Consider the following 20,641-nt stretch of genomic DNA (forward strand, 5'->3'; position numbering starts at 1 on the left):
TTACACAGGCTACACAAATCCAGAGGAAGATAATGTAGCAAAATATACAAACGGTTTAAATACTGCAGGATGACACATGAAGTCAAGTGGGACTTAGCAAACATTAGAAAAATAATTTCTCAACTCGGCTGAAAATTCCAAAGTCTCCTGGGAAAAATGGTATAAAGAATTATATTGATTGCTCACAAAAGAAAAAAAATAAACCACTGAGAGGTCAGCATATCATTTAGAACTGGTTAAGCCCAGTTCGTTCAGATTGTCTGCAGCTTCCTGGAAGGTACTGAACTTTGCTCTTGTGCCACATCCTTTAAGCTTTTGCTGAAGGTCAATTCTAGCCAGCTGAGCTTCACTTTTTATTTTAATGTCTTGTAGTATTTTATTGTGCAGAACTTATATACTGCTCAATACATGTTCTATAAGTGTACTGAATAAATAACGTGTGTTATTAAAGACTTTATTTTATATGTATGCTGTGTTTATAGATTTTCTTGTAATTTTCTTTTGAAAAACTAAACTGAAAAACAAGTTTGTGTGTTTGATCCTCTGCATTGACCTCCATCAAAAGCAGGTCCACGGCTGAACCGAGACTCTGCAGTCAATTATTAACTCCACACCATACACTCCTGAGATGCTTATCAGGCCTGCCAGATAGAACTCCATCATGTACATCCATTTTCTACATTGCTTTACTATATTCCTGTCATGAGTATCCAGAAGAATTCTACTGAACTCACCTTCCCCATATGTAGGGGCCATAAAGGCTCTCTGCAGCACTCAGCCAACTCTCCACCATGCCAGACAGCTTGCTGATGGCTGTTGGCAACAGACAAGGTTCTGCCCACACCCTACTCCTGCAACAAAGCAGAAAATTGGAGCCAATAATTCAAACAGAATTAATTCCCTCTCCAAAAGAATAAAACCTTATCTTTCCACCACACTTTTATTTCATATCTGTATTCCAGTAGTGAATAGAGAGGTCTCAGGTCAGGATCAGGGCCCTTCTGTGCTAAGCACTGCATGGACTCACAGGGAAAGATGGTCGCTGCCCCAAAGATCTTACAATTTATTAAGACTCAAGTAGATGTACCCATCACAAGGAACACGGAAGCTTAGATGACGGCAAGTAATAAACACATACAAATTAGGGCTGTCACACAATTAAAAAAATTAATCACGCTGTTAAACAGTAATAGAATACCATTTATTTAAATATTTTTGGATGTTTTCTACATTTTCAAATATATTGATTTCAATTACAGAATACAAAGTGTACAGTGCTCACTTTATATTTATTTTTGATTACAAATATTTGTACTGTAAAAAACAAAAGAAAATGTATTTTTCAGTTCCCGCATTACAAGTACTGGAGTGCTCTCTCTTTATCATGAAAGTTGAATTTACAAATGTAGAATTATGTTAAAAAAAACAACCTGCATTCAAAAACAAAACAATGTAAAACTTTAGAGCCTACAAGTCCACTCAGTCCCCAGTTCAGCCAATCGCGAAGACAAACAAGTTTGTTCACATTTGCAGGAGATAATTCTGCCCGCTTCTTGTTTACAATGTCACATGAAAGTGAGAACAGGTGTTCACATGGCACTGTTGTAGCCAGCATCACAAAATATTTACGTGCCAAATGCCCTGAAGATTCATATGTCCCTTCATGCTTCAACCACCATTCCAGAGGACATGGATCCATGCTGATGACGGGTTCTGCTCAATAACGATCCAAAGTAGTGCGGACCGACGCATGCTCATTTTCTTCATCTGAGTCAGATGCCACCAGCAGAAGGTTGATTTTCTTTTTTGGTGGTTTGGGTTCTGTAGCTTCCACAGCAGAGTGTTGCTCTTTTAAGACTTATAGAATCATAGAATATCAGGGTTGGAAGGGACCCCTGAAGGTCATCTAGTCCAACCCCCTGCTCGAAGCAGGACCAATTCCCAGTTAAATCATCCCAGCCAGGGCTTTGTCAAGCCTGACCTTAAAAACTTCCAAGGAAGGAGATACCACCACCTCCCTAGGCAACACATTCCAGTGTTTCACCACCCTCTTAGTGAAAAAGTTTTTCCTAATATCCAATCTAAACCTCCCCCACTGCAACTTGAGGCCATTACTCCTCGTTCTGTCATCTGCTACCATTGAGAACAGTCTAGAGCCATCCCCTTTGGAACCCCCTTTCAGGTAGTTGAAAGCAGCTATCAAATCCCCCCTCATTCTTCTCTTCTGCAGGCTAAACAATCCCAGCTCCCTCAGCCTCTCCTCATAAGTCATGTGTTCTAGACCCCTAATCATTTTTGTTGCCCTTCGCTGGACTCTCTCCAATTTATCCACATCCTTCTTGTAGTGTGGGGCCCAAAACTGGACACAGTACTCCAGATGAGGCCTCACCAATGTCGAATAGAGGGGGACGATCACGTCCCTCGATCTGCTCGCTATGCCCCTACGTATACATCCCAAAATGCCATTGGCCTTCTTGGCAACAAGGGCACACTGCTGACTCATATCCAGCTTCTCGTCCACTGTCACCCCTAGGTCCTTTTCCGCAGAACTGCTGCCTAGCCATTCGGTCCCTAGTCTGTAGCGATGCATTGGATTCTTCCGTCCTAAGTGCAGGACCCTGCACTTATCCTTATTGAACCTCATCAGATTTCTTTTGGCCCAATCCTCCAATTTGTCTAGGTCCTTCTGTATCCTATCCCTCCCCTCCAGCGTATCTACCACTCCTCCCAGTTTAGTATCGTCCGCAAATTTGCTGAGAGTGCAATCCACACCATCCTCCAGATCATTTATGAAGATATTGAACAAAACCGGCCCCAGGACCGACCCCTGGGGCACTCCACTTGACACCGGCTGCCAACTAGACATGGAGCCATTGATCACTACCCGTTGAGCCCGACAATCTAGCCAGCTTTCTACCCACCCTATAGTGCATTCATCCAGCCCATACTTCCTTAACTTGCTGACAAGAATACTGTGGGAGACTGTGTCAAAAGCTTTGCTAAAGTCAAGAAACAATACATCCACTGCTTTCCCTTCATCCACAGAACCAGTAATCTCATGATAAAAGGCGATTAGATTAGTCAGGCATGACCTTCCCTTGGTGAATCCATGCTGGCTGTTCCTGATCACTTTCCTCTCATGCAAGTACTTCAAGATTGATTCTTTGAGGACCTGCTCCATGATTTTTCCAGGGACTGAGGTGAGGCTGACTGGCCTGTAGTTCCCAGGATCCTCCTTCTTCCCTTTTTTAAAGATTGGCACTACATTAGCCTTTTTCCAGTCATCCGGGACTTCCCCGGTTCGCCACGAGTTTTCAAAGATAATGGCCAATGGCTCTGCAATCACAGCCGCCAATTCCTTCAGCACTCTCGGATGCAACTCGTCCGGCCCCATGGACTTGTGCACGTCCAGCTTTTCTAAATAGTCCCTAACCACCTCTATCTCCACAGAGGGCTGGCCATCTCTTCCCCATTTTGTGATGCCCAGCGTAGCAGTCTGGGAGCTGACCTTGTTAGTGAAAACAGAGGCAAAAAAAGCATTGAGTACATTAGCTTTTTCCACATCCTCTGTCACTAGGTTGCCTCCCTCATTCAGTAAGGGGCCCACACTTTCCTTGGCTTTCTTCTTGTTGCCAACATACCTGAAGAAACCCTTCTTGTTACTCTTGACATCTCTCGCTAGCTGCAGCTCCAGGTGCGATTTGGCCCTCCTGATTTCATTCCTACATGCCCGAGCAATAAATCTGAATGCAAGCTCCACACCTCATCCCTCTCAGATTTTGGAAAGCACTTCAGATTCTTAAACCTTGGGTCAAGTGCTGTAACTATCTTTAGAAATCTCACATTGGTACTTTCTTTGCGTTTTGTCAGATCTGCAGTGAAAGTGTTCTTAAAACAAACAACATGTGCTGGGTCATCACCTGAGACTGCTGTAACAGGAAATATATGGCAGAATGCAGGTAAAACAGAGCAGGAGACATACAATTCTCCCCCAAGGAGTTCAGTCATAAATTTAATTAACACATTATTTTTTTAAATGAGCATCATCAGCATGGAAGCATGTCCTCTGGAATGGTAGCCAAAGCATGAAGGTGCATACGAATGTTTAGCATATCTGGCATGTAAATATCTTGCAATGTCAGCTAGAAAAATTGCCATGCGAACGCCTGTTCTCACTTTCAGGTGACATCGTAAATAAGAAGCGGGCAGCATTATGTCTCATAAATGTGAACAAACTTGTCTGTCTTCGCAATTGGCTGAACAAGAAGTAGGACTGAGTGGACTTGAAGGCTCTAAAATGTTACATAATTGCACTCAAAAACAAAACAATGTAACAAAAAAATCTACATTTGTAACTTGCACTTTCATAATAAAGAGATTGCACTTCAGTACTTGTATGAGGTGAACTGTAAAATGCTATTTCTTTTACCATTTTTAGAGTGCAAATATTTGTAATAAAAAATAATATAAAGTGAGCACTGTACACTTTATATATTCTGTGTTGTAACTGAATCAATACATTTGAAAATGTATAAAAACATCCAAAATATTTAATACATTTCAATTGGTATTCTATTGCTTAACAGGGAGATTAAAACTGTGATTAATTGTGATTAATTTTTTTAATTAGGATTTAATTGTTTTGAGTTAATCGCGTGAGTTAACGGCAATTAATCGACAGCCCTAATACAAATAAATAACAGCAATAATGTGTTATTATATGATCACAGTGCCTAGGAGCCCCAGTCTTGGACAGGACCCCAGTGTGTAGGCACTGTACAAACCCAGGACAAAAAGACCGTCCGAAGAGCTCACACAATCCAATTCTGTGGAGTTTCTTATACCCAAATAGACCTCCTGCTCTCTGAAGGGTCACAGCTCTCACTCCCAGATGGTAGCACGATATGCAGCATTAACCCTTACCCACACTATTGCCCTACCCCCCAACACAGCTTTATATGGACACAAGGAATAAAGTAGAAGCAGCTCGCTGCCAATCTCACCTGCGGCCAATGTCTGCAGATACAAGGTCCCCTGCCACCAGAGCCACGAGGTAGGCAGGAACTGGATATTCCATATAAAACTGGTATATGCCCTCCTGCTCCAAGTAGGTACTTTGGGTGGCACTCATCAACACCTGGATACCCGCAGGGGCCTGAAACATCAACACACATCTACTTAAGCTGGCTCAACAGGCTGAGATGATTGGGGCCAAGGGGCCAGACTCGCAGGTCTTACTTTTCCTGGAAGGATGTAATTTAATCGATGGGAAAACATTTTATATAGAGAGAAAGAGACAGAGTAAGGTCAGATCTTTGTTTTTGTTTTTAATCTGGATAAGCTGTCTGAAGTGACCACGACTAACCCTATTACAGAATGTACATGTGGCAATTGGTGTTCCAGGAGCGCTCACATACCAAGGGGCTCCATCCACACAAGAGATCACATTACCTGGTACAGCTTTTTCAGAACTGTGCACTGCCTAGTCATCACTGGGGAGGGTTACCCCTCAAAAACCATTGCTGGAAGTTACCACCCAATCTAATTCCTCTTTCATAATATGCACTGCAGAACAAATGGTCCCAGAGGACCCTGGCTATTGGAATGCAAGGCCTGGGAGTTGCTTCAAAATGGCTATGCTGGTTCCATTCAGGGAGGACCCAAAGTCTCATGTCTGCTACCAGATCACCATTTCTTCTCTCTCATTAGCTGTCACTGTAGCACTGTGTTGTTCCTACCCAAGATAGCCACTGGAGTTACCCACCTTGACTGTAGCTGAATAGGTGCATTTCACTGCTGGTGTGTCAAAGCAGGGAAAGAAGGACCGATTACACACTGAATGACCCTGGGTGAAGACAAACGGCTTGGCTTTGCCACACGTTAGCTCTGGGTCCAGCCACCAGATCTGTTGGAATGTCAGATGGAGCAGAGGTGAGAAAAAGCAACAAAATTGATACAGGGGGCAGAGGAGCTGAAATTAACAGGTATGCTGAAAGAATCAAAGGGAGTTAGTGATTCTCCATTCATACTCCTGGAGTAATGCATATTTCCACTTCCAATAATTTCAGCCGCCATACATTTGCCATGGCTATCCAAACAGAGTAATTTTCTTTCACTATCTGGCTACGTAGCGCAGTGCACAGCAAACCATAACCCCACTCAGCTCAAGCCCTGCAATAACCGGAAATATGGATTTTCTTGTGGAGTAATCACCTGCCAAACCTGAAAAAAACTCTCTCCTTGAGTAAAATGTAGTACCGATGTTAAAAAATAAGAACATATGGGGTCAGTAGTGCAAGCCTCCAAAAGCAGGTTAAAACAGTGTAAATATAATTACAGGGTGATAAGTAATAGCCAATATGGATTTGTCAAGAACAAATTGTGCATAACTGGTTGAAAAAACATACTCAAAGAATAGTTATCAATAGTTTGCTGTCAAATTGGGGGATATATCTAGTGTGATGCAGCAGGGGTCTGTCCTAAGTCTGGTACTATTGAATATTTTCATCAATGATTAGGATAATGGTGTGGCGGGTACGCTTATAAAATTTGTGGATGACACCAAGTTGGGAAGGATTGCAAGTGCTTTGAAGGACAGTATTAGAATTCAAAATGACCTTCGTAGACTGAAGAACTGAAAATCTGAAATCAACACGATGAAATTCAACAAAGACAAGTGCAGTACTACACTTAGGTAGGAAAAAGCAAATGCACAACCACAAACGGAGAATAACTGGCTAGGCAGCAGTACTTCAGAAAAGGATCTGATGGTTAGGGTTGGTCTACACTTACCGGAGAGGATCAATGCTGCAGTGGCTGATGCATCGGCAGTCGATTTAGCAGGTCTAGACCTGCTAAATTGACTGCCGATCGCTCTCCCATTGACTCCTGTACTCCACCTGATCGAGATGAGTAAGGGGAGTTGACAGGTAAGCGTCTCCCGTCGACATTGCGTGGTGTGGACCGCACAGTAATTAGATCTAAGCTATGTCGATTTGAGTTACGCTATTCATGTAACTCAAATTGCGTAGCTTTGATCGACTTTTCCCTTTAGTGTAGAGAAGGCTTCACAGTGGATCACAAACTGAATACAAGTCAACAATGTGATGCAGTTGCAAAAAAACCTAATATTCTGGGATGTATTAACAGGAATATCACATATATGACATGGGAAGCAACTGCTCCACTCTACTCGGCACTGGTGAGGCCTCAGTTGGAATACTGTGTCCAGTTTTGGGCACTGCACTTAAAGAAAAATATACACAAATGGGAGAGAGACCAGAGGAGAGCAACCAACATTTTAAAAGATTTAGAAAATCTGACCTAAGAGGAAAGGTTAAAAAATCTGGGCATGTTTAATCTGGAGAAAAGACAATGGAAAAGGACCTGTTAATAGTTTTCAAATCTGTTAAGGGCTGTCATAAAGAGAAAGGTGGTCAATTCTTCTTCACATCCACTGAACGTAGGACAAGTAGTAATGGGCTTAATCTGCAGCAAGAGAAATTTAGACTAGATATTAGAAAAAACTTTCTAACTAGAAGGACAGTTAAACACTGGAATAGGTTACCAAGGGAGGTTGTGGAATCCCTGTCAATACAGGTTTTTAAGAGCAGCTTGAACAAACACTTGTCAGCGATGGTCTAGGTATACTTGGTCCTGCACAGAGGGATGGACTAGACACTCTTTCAAGGTCCCTTCCAATCCTACATTTCTATGATTCTATGACCACTGGTCCGCAAAACCAGCACCATTGAAATGCAGCCATCTCCGGGGAAACATGGGCAGCAGCCAAACAGAGGGGTACACAACATACACATCACATTCAAAGAGTAGAAAATTTTGGCCAATGGCACGGACGCAATGCCCTTTCTTTTTGTTTTAAACAGAATGGGCAACAGGATCTTTAGTATCCAGCAAAGCAATCAGCACCGGTTTCTTCTGTCTCACCTGGAATACCCCCATTGCATGCAGGCAGGCTAAGAACCGCATGGAAAGAGAGAAGCTCTTCTGTTGCTTCACATTAGCCTCAGGATTATTACTACTGAGTCACATCGGGAAACTCAGTTCCAACCAGAATATAAAGGGATAGTCCTGTCTCTTTGGGCCACTGTAAACAGGCTAATTCCTACTAATTCCAGGCTATGCTGCTACAGGTGCTGGATAGAACCTGAGCTAACGTAGCCTGGGAGGCACAGGCTGGGGAAGGTATAGAGGGGAGTACAGGGAATTAGGGGGAGCAAGCAGGACCTTTTATATATTTTTTTAAATTGGTTTAAATTCTTAGCATTTTCTAAATGTTCTAAAAGAAAGAACTTACAACACAGATGAAATCCTCCCCGTCTCCATTATCCACATCCCCGAACCAGGGGAAACACACATGCCTCTGATGGACTTCTAAGGTCTGCAAAAAAGATGCCTGACTCTGGTGCACCTCATAAGCTCTGTTGAAGCGGAGCTCCCCTCCTATAGGCCGTACACACCAACATGATTTATACTAACAGCTCAGTAAAAAAAACACAAACACACCACCACCAAGGAAAGTCCCAAATAAAAAATACACTTAAAAAAGAACTATAGCTGGATGCGTGTTTCAGTGGCCTCCACTTAATGCCCAAGAATTCATATTACATTTTCTTTAAAAAAATAAAAATTGTGAAAGGATCTAGTCCATTCTTCACTGCCACATAACTCTTCATCATTCATTAAATACCCCCTTCCAACTTGTAGCCCTCTCTCAACTTTAGATTTGCACAAATATACGCAAAGGTAAAACCAACCAATTAATAAATTATAAAATCCTATTTCCTTTTCAAGGATCCATCTCCAATATTCTGTAACATGAACACACTACAACATTACTCAGCACAACATATTAGCTGCAACATAGTTAACAATAAAAAAGTATAAACTTGCAATATCTCATACGGTTACATAAACCAACATCATCTTACAATCAACACATATCCTACAACAACAGACCATTCCAATCCTGTTCAGAAGAATATCCCGTCTACCCCACCATCACATCCCCCTATGCTGCACGGTGTTACTGAGGGGTGGCTCAACTAACCCCACAAACAGCCATGTCCCGGCTTGTGTTGCCGCCTGCCCCTGAGATTGGAAAAAACCTCACTCTTCCCCATAGCCACTTCACACATGCTCCTTCCCTTACCACCCAGTCGTGGCTTCCCCGAGAGACATTTCCAGGTGTGTGAAATACCCAGCCACCCCTACCTTAGAGAAACAGGGGGATGGCTGCTTTGCCCAATTCCCTTCACTGGAGTGACCAGATGTCCCGATTTTATAGGGAGAGTCCCAATTTTTGGGTCTTTTTCTTATATAGGCTCCTACTACCCTCCACCCCCAGCCCGATTTTTCACACTTGCGGCCTGGTCACCGTACCCTCCACTGAAAGAAAGGGGGTTTCCCACAGTCTGGCTCTCTCTCTCCACATGGACGGAAGAGAAGTGGGGTACGGAACTGCATCTCAAGCAAGCAGCACAAAGCTTCATAGTTTACTGAACCAAATAAGAGTTTATATTTATTGGTCGTGCGCCCCAAAGGCAGATAGCTGAGCTTTCTGCAGCTTTGAAACCTACAGCTGATACTGTATTTATTAGTGGTCAAGCCACCGAAAAACCACCAGTGTGCCAGTTTCTCGGCAGGGTCGGCATTCAGACCGTGGTGAGGAATGGGCTGCTCCATCTGAAACACGAATCTCAGATCTATAGGAAGCAATTGAACTGCCCATCTGAAATACAGAGGACTTGGGTAAAAGAGAGCCACACCTGGGGACCAGGGAGTGAAGTGTCACTCAGGGATGTAGGAAGAACTAGGAAACTGAAATGGTACAGAGGTCAGCTGTCTGAACACAGGTTGACTTGTGTGCTGTATCACAGGGAGGAGGAAATACTAACAAGTTTTATAACCTGAAATGCAAACCTTGGCTTGTCCCATTGTCATGGAAAGAAAACAACAGTGGATGACAACATAGTAAATGACAAGTCAGAGACATGTCACAGCTGGAGAGGTGAAGTAGAATTTGCTTTCCCCAGAATGGCACAAAGAAAATTTTTTTTGCAGAACATCTCTAGTCCTGAAAGGTTGGGGCTGAATTCCCCTCACTTCAACACACTTCACTACTGTATGCAGTCCACACACCACTAGGGTAGTGCTGAGCTTAACACACGCTTGCTCCTGGAGCGTGAAGGTGGCATACAGATCATAGTTCCCTAACAGAACACAGCCCCAGAAAGGAACTGGAATGCTCTGTGAAAGGCAGATTTAATCTCCCAGCTGTCCCCTAAGAGCCATCCACCATAAAACTATATTGGCTCCTGCCAGATCCGCATGAGGAATAATGGACAGCTGAACACAGACAGCTAAAGCCAAATAAATAAATGCAACACAATTCCATAGAATCATAGAATATTCCATGTTTCAATCAGATATTTCTAGCCTCTCATGCTACCTTACTGCTGATACCTCTATGCTGGATTGAAACATTATTTAATAACCCCACCCACAAATGTACTAGGGGCCTCAGAGGAAACAGTCCCTGCCCCGCAAAAAATCATCTTAGAAAGATCTTGCAAAGACTGAAAAGATCCAGGGAAGGGCAATGAAGATAGTTTTAAGTCTAGGTAGGACTTCTATGAGAGAGAAGTCTCAAAATCTACAGTTATTTAGCCTGCAAAGAGAAGAGAGTTTGTGAGGAGTTTACTAATGTATTGACAATTATAAAGAGTGAAAACAAATCACTCTGAACACAGCCTCACCTGTACTCATAGTGTAGAGCTACACTAAAAACAATAATAAACAATGGCACCACATTCCCACCACTCAATTGCTCTGGTGCCAATAAGACGGAAAAAGTGTAAGTGACAGCATATGCTCAGACATGATGGGGCTGAGGAGCAGATGTTAACTGAAGGCATAATTTGGCTTGCAGAGTATTTATGACAATGTGCAAGTCAGAAAACACAATGTGGCTTTGAGATTGTGAAGCAAAAGCGAGACCACTCCCTGCTGCCAACAATATCCTTAGGACAACAGGCTTTGTATAACTCTATTTCAACAGAATCAGTCAATGCAATCAGAAAGAGAGCAAAAAGGCTGCAAGAGAAAAGCCCGAGGAGAAAGAATAGCTGCCTCACACACCAGAGTCAGAGACCTCCTGGACTATGACCAGGGAGACTGGCTGGATCCCCTGACACTCGCTCAGCGCATGGGGCTCTCCAGGCCTCATACTCCCCGGCGCATACTTCAGGAAATGAGGGCCGCTTTGCTGCCCACTGCTTGGGTTTTCCTCGACCAGGTCCTGTGAGAGGGCACACCCCACCCACCCTCCACCCCAGGCCCTCCGGACCTTTTCATCGGGCCCCCGCCCTTTTACCGTGAGTCGGCTACACAAGTTGCAGCCAGTTCGGTTCCAGACCACGCCAAAGAAACATCTGTACATGCTCATGTTCCACACCCTTCACGTCCTCACCCTCACGTCCCGCCCTGACACGAGGTGGCGGGACATCCTGCCACCTCTGGAGAGTGAGGAACCCCCGTGAGCCAGCCTATATTCCACCCTGATCCCGAGGCCCGCTGGGGGCATCAGCTGGCAGCTCCTTCATGGAGCCGTGAGCACGGGTGTGTACTTGGCACAGTTCACTCCCCTCCCAGACACCCGCCCCTTTTGCGGCGTGAGGGTGACCCTGGCGCATGTATATCTGGAGTGCACCAGGTTGCAGCCCCTATTCCAGCTCCTCTTGGATATATTATTACGGTTTTGGTTGCACTTTTCCCCGCACCTGTTCATCTACGCACTCCCTATCCATGGCCCCACAAAGTCATGGGACCTCCTTGTCAACCTCCTCCTAGCCCTGGCCAAAACGGCCATCTACAAAACCAGGGAGAGGAGGTTGGCCGACGGGGTTTCTTGCGACTGTGGGACCTATTTCCGTTCCTCAGCCCGTTCACACATCCGGGCAGAGTTCCTCTGAGCGGCATCCTCTGGCTCCCTTGACACCTTTAAGGAGCAGTGAGCACTCTCTGGGGTTCTCTGCTCGGTGTGCCTGTCAGGTTCCCTTCGTTTAACCCTTTAACTTCTCTCCTGTTCCTGTTATCTCCTTAGTTGTCTCCCACAATTATTTGGAATCCCGGACCTGTGGATCCTCCCCTTAGGCTGGGAGAAGGTCCTTTAGCAGTACTTCCTGGATCTCAATAGGACTCAATCCAGGAAAGGCCAAACCAATGATGATGGGACTGGAGAATCCAGATGAGGGTCTGGACACAGCATCTATGCATTTGTCATCTCCAGACTAGATTATTGCAATACATTGTATCCAAGTGTAAAAGCAGAAGCTCATGCAGAACAAGGCAGCCCACATAAGCAGGATGAGACAATAAGAGAACATCACCCAAGGTCTCAGTGCACTTCTAATGCCAACAGTCTTGGCTCAGGATGCAACTACGTCTGAGACCATCCATGACCCAAGACAATTCTGCCTGTGGCATAAGGCAGCTGGCAAAATCCAGCAGCAAGATAAAACATTCTCAGTCCAGATGACTAGACTGTGGAATCAGCTCCCAGAACCAGCACGTAGATCTAATTTACCTTTTCAGTACTTCGAAGCTACCGTGAGGAGCTCTACAAGAACAACCAAGACAGAATATATATACTGTTGTAGAGTTCCTGGGGTGACAGCCAGAGATACTCTTTTCTTACTTGTAAGCTGAGCAAATTTGATCTGGAGTTGTGGGGCCAATTTTTACTGCCACTTCTCAGGACAGAACTGCACCTGAAATGTCAACACATTTAGACCAAAAGGAATCATCATTTTAAGTAGCAAATAGCATATACAATTCACTGCCACGGCTGAGTCAAATTTTTAAGTGGCTGGATAATTTTAGACCACCGAGGGGTTTTGCAGTTTTATAATCTATAATAAGACCTAGATACCAGTGTTCACAGTGCTTTAGAAATGCTTTGTGATTAGGTAATTTTATGCCCTATTGCCTGTCATTGTCATGAGAGAATCCCCATTCTCACCGCCTGCTACCACATGCAGCAAATGTGCAATTGGCCAAGTGCATTCTGGAGGTTTTTCTTCCATACCATCAGGCATCAAGCAACATCAGTGGCAGGACAATGAAACTGATCTGATCGTATCAACATGGCAAATCTCATGGGAACCCTTATCTTAGGGACTGCCAATTTCATGACATGGTGAGCAGTGGTAATCTGATACAAGCCTACCAGACAATCTGGGCTTGACAGAGACAGCGATCACAGCCACTAGAAAATAATTTCTTTGTGTTCTGAATTTTAACCACTTTCTCAAGTGGCAACATGGCTGTTTATTTTCTGGCATGCTCTAAATCAGGCAGAGAGATGGCTCTTCATGGGACATTTCCAGGATGATCATCATTCCTGACCCGGTAGCTGGGGACTTAATGAGAAAAGTCTGTAGAGCACCCCAGCTAAAGACTCTAAAGTCAAGATTACAGAAACTGCATGTGAAGCACTACAGAAAGAGGAATACAGAGAGGAAGGTCCAGTGGTCAGTGTGCTAATCTGAGACCCAGGTTCAATACCCAGCTCTGACATAGGCTTCCTGCGTGAACTTGAGCAAGTCACCTAGTCTCTCTGTGCCTCCATTCCCCTTCTGTCCAAAAGGGATAATAGCACTGCTCTACCTCAGTGCAGGTTGTGAGGTGCACAAGTACTATAGAAATGAATGGGGACCCAATAAGTACCTAAAATAGAGAGAGAGAGAGAAATCTGGTAAATCACTTCTACCTGGAAATCTGTTCTTTTCACAAGCGTGTGACACCTACTCTTTGTTGTCTACTAGATTATTTTGCCACAAACTGATTTTTTCTGGTTTTTTCCCCCCTTAGGTTTTCTGTTTGAATCATGTTCAGCAATTAAAACAATTACACTAGATGCAGCACATGATACTAAACAAACAAGCTGAGATAGGTAAGGGTAAGTCACATCAGATAAAATGAGCGCGTCCATCGCATTAGACTATAAAAGTTTTGCGAGTCTCCCAAAAGCCTCTTGAGACCTTATTACATTTTGCAAAGGAACGTAGGCAGGCCAAGTGAGCATAGTACCTTCGTATTACAGCCAAATACAAAGAAAATGGATATTGTACTTTTCAGCTAGAGAGCGCTGAATTTAACTTAATTTAATGAAGTCCAGTGGTTGCTTAGATATGTTTGTTTCCATCATCCCTTGGAATTTCAATATCAGTTGGGTATTGACTGAAAGCTCAGGGTCCAAGTGGTTACAGAGAACTGTGGGAATCAAAATGAGCAGCAAAATTTGTAAAGATCTCTCTTTACTGCAGGAAAAAGTCCCACGCAGATTAGCCAGTCAGGGGCCACCACTAGGCGGGCCTGTTGAGCATACTGTGTTATAATCCAATTAAACACTGCCACAGCCATACACATCCAATAGAATGTCTTCCCAAAATACTGGTACACTGTTATTCATGCCTGAATTGTGTATTAAATGCAAGCATAACAATTCCAGCTCCCTGTGATCATTTACCAAAATGTAACTGGCTACATAAAGCCTAATTTTTGCAAATATCTGGCAAAAGTCCACTGTATTCTGGCTTACTAGCAGATACCCAACCTGCTCAGAAGCATTCTCAATGAGGCAGAAAAGGAAAGGAACCGAGGCCGGGTCCACATTACAGACATAGCTGGCATAGACAAGGGTGCTATGAGGTGTGATTTGTGACCAAACACATGTGCCAGCAAAAGCCCTTAGTGCAGACGCAGTTATACTTGCAAAACTGCAGCTGGGGCTTAAAATAAGATATACCCACAACAAGCAAGGAGTGCTTTGGCAGTACAGATACCAATACGGCTATGTGGGCAAAGCACTTCTAGTGTAGACCTGTCTGAGCGTACACCACTTGCCAACAATTATGTTCAGTTTAAAGGCGTAACTCAGCTGCTTATGCCCATAGTGGCAATGAACAGGGGTATCAACTTTTGAGAGCCATAGAAAGAGCAAGTGGCTCAGTTAGTGCACGTGTTGTAAAAAGCCTTGGCACCCATCACAGGTTGGTGCTTCAGAAGAAGGCTCTGAAACTTGTTTATTCAGTGTCACGTCCTGAGGTATGCCCCTGTTGAGCGAAGAGAGATGTCAAACACTGAATCAGAAGGAGCAAGCTGAGTAGGAAGGGGAAAGCTGCTGTTTACACACAGACCATCTGGTAATCAGAAAAAATGGCAGGATAACGTAGCAGTGAAATTCTGATTTTCTCTAATGCCAGCCCACACGCACACACCAACTTAACAGATAGTGAATTATAGGTCAAAAACGAAAAAATAATAATATGAAAATAAGTAACCTCATGATATTACATACGGTAGTCACCCCCTCGTTCCTACAACTCCACTTTGTCTGCTGTCATCTCTCCCCGGGTCAAGCTGTGGCTCATCTAACCTAGACTGTAAGTGCCTCAGACGAGCACTGTGTCTTCGTAGGTGTCTGAAGAGCTACCCACTCGGAGGACGATATATGGATAACAAGACGGTGAACTGCCAATATGGGAAACCAGATCCACTGCCACTCCCATGTAATCAAACCACCTACCGCTACCATCCACAAAAACAAATGCTTCGAAATGACGGGCACAGTCCTTTTGGCTGGGCCCAGACAAAAGCCCAGGAGAAAGCCCACAAAACCCCAAAGCACAGCCTGGCAGTGAAGACTATTTCAAGCCACACCTTCTGCTCTACCCTGGCAAAAGGAGAGAGAAATCGCGGCCTAGGTCTCTGTACGTCTGGGAAGATAGCAGAGGGCACAGACTCGACCTCCCACCAGGCTCCCACCTGGCCGCTGGTATTTTTGCTGCCTGTCCGGGTACCCAGACACCCCCTCGACGGGGGAACAAACAGTCGAGCGAAGCTGGCAGGGGCTCGGAAAGGCTACTTACGGCCGGGCCGTCGGCGGTGGTGTAGCGGATGATGATCTGGAAGGGCTGGTGAGGCTGCAGGGCAGCGGGCAGGGAGATGGTGAGGGAGGAGCCGTAGTCGGTGAAGGGGTCTACCCTGAAGACCAGAGGGCAGGGGGCGGCGGAGGGGTCGGGGAAGCTGGGGAAGGGCGGGGGCGGCGGGTCGGGGGCAGGGGGCAAGTCAGGCGAGGGGCACGGCAGGGGGCTGGGCGGGAGGTCAGCGGGCTGGGCCCGGGCCCCGGGGCCAGGGGCCGGCCCGGGGGTGGCAGGCGCGGAGAGGGGGGTGGAGGCGGTGGAAGGGGCGGACAGGGAGGGCGAGGAGCCCGAGGAGGGGTCGGGCAGGAGCGGGGTGAGGGCACAGGCGGGGCCGCAGGGCGGGAGCGGGTCGGGCGGCGGGGGGCCCGCGGGGAAGGCGAAGGCGCAGGGCCCCTCCCCGGCCGGGGCGCGGCGGTAGCCGGCCGAGAGGACGCGCAGGGCCGGGTGCGTGTCCAGCACCAGGGCCCGGGGCCGGGCCCGCAGGCCGCAGAGCTCCAGCACCAGGCAGCCCGCCAGCGCGCGGGCCGCGGGCCGCAGCTCCAGCCCCAGGTGCAGGTGGCGGAGGCGGAAGAGCTGCGAGCTCGAGGCCGAGGCCACGTCCGGCGGGGGCTCGGGCGGGGGCGGCGGCGGCGGGGCCGGCGGCGCCTCGGGCCCGGGCGGGGGCCCCTTGCGGCAGCAGCACAGGCCGGGCGGAGCCGGAGCCGGAGCCGCCATGGAGCGGCGGAGGCGGAGGCGGCGGCGGCGGCCGCTATGTGAAATCCATGGGCGGGCGGCCCCGCGGCCGAGGGCACCGGGGGGAGGAGAGCCGCGCAGGCCCCGCTCGGCACCGGCCCGCGGGAGCGCCGGACCCGGCCGGCAGCACGGAGAAGGGGCGGGACGGCGGCCGCCAGGGGGCGCCGGGGACGGACATCCCGGCCGCGGCCGCCAGGGGGCGCCGGAGGGCGCGAGCGATCGGCGGGGCGCGGCCGCCAGGGGGCGCCCGGGAAGGGACCGTGCCGGGAGCCAGGGGATCGTAGCGCGGCTACGCCCCCTGCTGGAGCCCCGCGGGAGGCGCTAGGCCGATGCTTGGCTCCGCAAGGACCCCGCTGCAGGGGGCACCACCAACCCCTGGCATGGCTGGGAGGGTTGGAGTCTGCTGCTGGGCTACTGGGGGCGGCCCACGCCCGGCGTCCACCTGCCACCCAGACCCCCCTCCTCCAGGGGCACAGCCCACGCCCGGCATCCACCCCCATGGCACAGACACCGCCTCCCTCAGGGGCAGCCCGCCGTCCACCTGCCACCCAGACCCCCCTCCTCCAGGGGCAGAGCCCACGCCCGGCGTCCACCCCCATGGCACAGACACCATCTCCCTCAGGGGCAGCCCGCCGTCCACCTGCCACCCAGACCCCCCCTCCTCCAGGGGCACAGCCCACGCCCGGCGTCCACCCCCATGGCACAGACACCGCCTCCCTCAGGGGCAGCCCGCCGTCCACCTGCCACCCAGACCCCCCTCCTCCAGGGGCACAGCCCACACCCGGCGTCCACCCCCATGGCACAGACACCGCCTCCCTCAGGGGCAGCCCGCCGTCCACCTGCCACCCAGACCCCCCTCCTCCAGGGGCACAGCCCACGCCCGGCATCCACCCCCATGGCACAGACACCGTCTCCCTCAGGGGCAGCCCGCCGTCCACCTGCCACCCAGACCCCCCTCCTCCAGGGGCACAGCCCACGCCCGGCATCCACCCCCATGGCACAGACACCGTCTCCCTCAGGGGCAGCCCGCCGTCCACCTGCCACCGAGACCCCCCTCCTCCAGGGGCACAGCCCACGCCCGGCGTCCACCCCCATGGCACAGACACCGTCTCCCTCAGGGGCAGCCCGCCGTCCACCTGCCACCCAGACCCCCCTCCTCCAGGGGCACAGCCCACGCCCGGCATCCACCCATAGCACAGATGCCCCACTCCACCTGGGAACGGCCCGGACCCTGTGTCCATCCGCCACACTGATGTCCCCCACCCGTGACACAGACACCCCCTCCTGCAGGGAATGGCCCTGAGCCAGTGTCCATCCACAACACAATTGTCCCCCTCCTCTAGATGGGCATCCTGGACCCAGTGTCCACCCGTGACACAGACGCCCCCCTCCTCCAGGGGGACTGCCGTGATCTGATGTCCACCTGCCACACAGATGCTCCCTCCCTGCAGGGAACAGCCCTGACCCAGTGTCCCCCCGTGACACAGACACCCCCTCCTACAGGAGCCAGCACAGACATTGCCTCCACCAGCTACACAGATATCCCTCCCTCCTCCAGGAGGGCTGCCCAGACCCCTTAATCTGCCCAGAGCCTACTGTCTCCCAGAGAGGAATTTACGCTGCTGGGATCAGCAGGACACAAACCCAAGTGACAGCAATGCTACCCTGGCCCCTGCCCACGGTCCCCTGAGGATGACGACAAGGCCTCTCTGATTCTGTCCTTCTTCACACCCGCTCTGCCCTGCGGTCTGTTAACTATTGCACAGACAAACACGCTGCGCCCCGTCCCAGCTCTCCCAGTCCCCAGTTCAAACTGCCCTTCCCAATTGCCCACATTCAAACATCCCCGTTCCCAACTGGCACCTCCCCAAAACCCCATTCAAATGTCCTCTGCAACAACTGCCAGTCAGACCATCACTCCCCACAACCAAACCCCAACTGTCATGGTCCCAGCTGCCCTATATCAGCCCTAAAATCCCATCTGTTGCTCCCAGCCATCGTCCCCTTTTCAAATTCCCTTCCAAAAGACCCTTTCTTACCAGCCATTTCTCATTCTCCCTCCCAGGTGCCCCAACCCCCCATGGCTCAGCTCCCTCTCTCAAGTTCACTCCACACGGCAAATTCAAACTCTTAGGCCTGGTCTGCACTAAAAAGTTAAGTCGGCCCAGCTGTGTCACTCAGGAGGGTGAAAAATCCACAGCCCTGAGCAATGTATCTATACCCACCTAACCCCTGCTGTGGACATGCTAGGCTGATGGAAGAATTCTTCTGTAGACCTAGCTACCGCCTCTTGGGGTGGTGGATTTCCTATGCCGCTGGGAGAACCCCTCTCATTGGTGTAGGTAGACAACAGCAGCACAGCTGTAGCCTTCCAAGTGTAGACAAGCCATCACTCTCCCGTGACCTGTCACTCCAAACTAATGCAGATCCACAGGTCCATTTAAACTGCTACTTCCTGACTAGCTGTTCACACCTGCCTAGTTCCAACTGTCCCAGTTCAAACACCCCACCCCATCCTACTCCAAACTGCCACCACTACCAGGCCCAGTTCCACTTGTCCCTACCAGCGCTCCTTCTGGTCTGTTTGTGTGTGTAGTATGACAGCGCTCCAGTTCAAACCCTATGGTCGCAGCAGCATTGGCAAGGAGGTGGGAGGCTGGCATGGTAGCGCCAGGGCAGAATACTGGGAGCCGATGCAGTGCTCGACCTTGGGTACTTTCTCTGGTAGGGGATGCATAGGGCCTGGCCCTAGGTTCTGCAGCAGCAGGAGGAGGAGATGGAGCCTTCTCAAGAATGGTGCCTCGAGCAGCACTCACTGAACTCCATAAAGGGTGCACCTGTGTGCAGCTTCTCGGACATCCAGCCACTGCCCACTTGGAATTGTTACAGGCCCCCCTGGAACCTTTGATCTCATCGCCCCAAGCCATCCAGTTGCAAATTCAGAGCCTTTGTCTTGCCAGGGTACAATAAAATTGCTGATCTCCACTGCTCTCTTCCTAGCCCCTCCACCCCCATGGCTTCCTTGAAGTTAAGTAAGGGACAGAGTTTTGCCAGGGTGCTTGCAGCGCAGATAGAAATGTAGCTACCCTCTCCTCCCAATCACAGTGATAAGTGTCCATCACTTGCTCTAGCCTGCAGACCGCCCTGGATTAAGAAAACAGGCTCTGTTTAATTTTCAAAATCTGATCACCCTCTGTGCTGTGGCTATGATGGGAACTTGTCACCTTTGATGTATGTATGTGTGTGGGGCAGAGGGGATGGGGGGAAGTTACACTTCTTTCTAGTCACTTATCCCCTGCAGCAATGTTGCAGAGTGGAGACGGGATGGACAGTCAGCTTCGGTTAGCACCAACAGCACCTTATGCATAACGAATGTCCCAGACCCCAATTCTGAAGCCTTCATGTCCCCCATAACTTGCTTTCTAATTACAAGGAAACATGGATGCTACTGCCACAGGATGGGAAAGGGGCAGGAACCACTTTGAACCAAGTAACAAGCTTCTCCCACATTATACACTAACTTCTTTCTGTCTCTATGAAACTTCTTTTTTGCAGGCAGTGGTGGGGGAAAGAAGTAGGTGAAAGAGGGAGGTTTGCTGGATCCAAACGTAAGTAAATCCCTCAAAGCCTGAGGCCTACCTGTCTAGGGATGGTGTACAGGAAACCTGACTCTGACCCATGCTGACTCCAAATTCCACTCCCCCTTTTGTTGAAGACATCTATTCAGCAAGGGGCAGCAGGGTTGGTGACAGCAGCTTGGAGAAACCTCCACAGCCCTGTGGTGGGCCCAGCTGCACCTTCTGGCCAAGTTCTCCCTGGATCTCCATATTTTTCTTTCTGCTTAGGAACCGAAGGCAGGAGCCCTGGTGTTAGCTCATTGATGTGACCTGAACTTGGCAATT

General features: G+C 48.7%; 1 protein-coding gene across 2 annotated transcripts in view; it reads right to left on the reverse strand.

Moving 5' to 3' along the window:
• The window catches only part of RNPEPL1 (arginyl aminopeptidase like 1), a 33,298-nt gene extending 16,445 nt beyond the window's left edge, over nt 1-16,853 (reverse strand). For both annotated transcript variants that reach the window (XR_013347042.1, XM_077825663.1), the window contains exons 1-4: nt 15,954-16,853; nt 5,765-5,905; nt 5,004-5,155; nt 735-851 (exon numbers count right to left, since the gene is read on the reverse strand). Coding sequence is in view for 1 of the 2 variants with exons in the window: in XM_077825663.1 (XP_077681789.1) it covers nt 735-851; nt 5,004-5,155; nt 5,765-5,905; nt 15,954-16,721 (1,178 nt within the window). In the remaining variant the exon portion in view is untranslated. The remainder of the gene's footprint in view (nt 1-734; nt 852-5,003; nt 5,156-5,764; nt 5,906-15,953) is intronic.
• Between the last annotated feature and the right edge of the window lie 3,788 nt (nt 16,854-20,641).

Source organism: Eretmochelys imbricata, chromosome 9 (assembly GCF_965152235.1).
Source record: "Eretmochelys imbricata isolate rEreImb1 chromosome 9, rEreImb1.hap1, whole genome shotgun sequence".
In the NCBI taxonomy this organism is placed as follows: domain Eukaryota; kingdom Metazoa; phylum Chordata; order Testudines; family Cheloniidae; genus Eretmochelys; species Eretmochelys imbricata.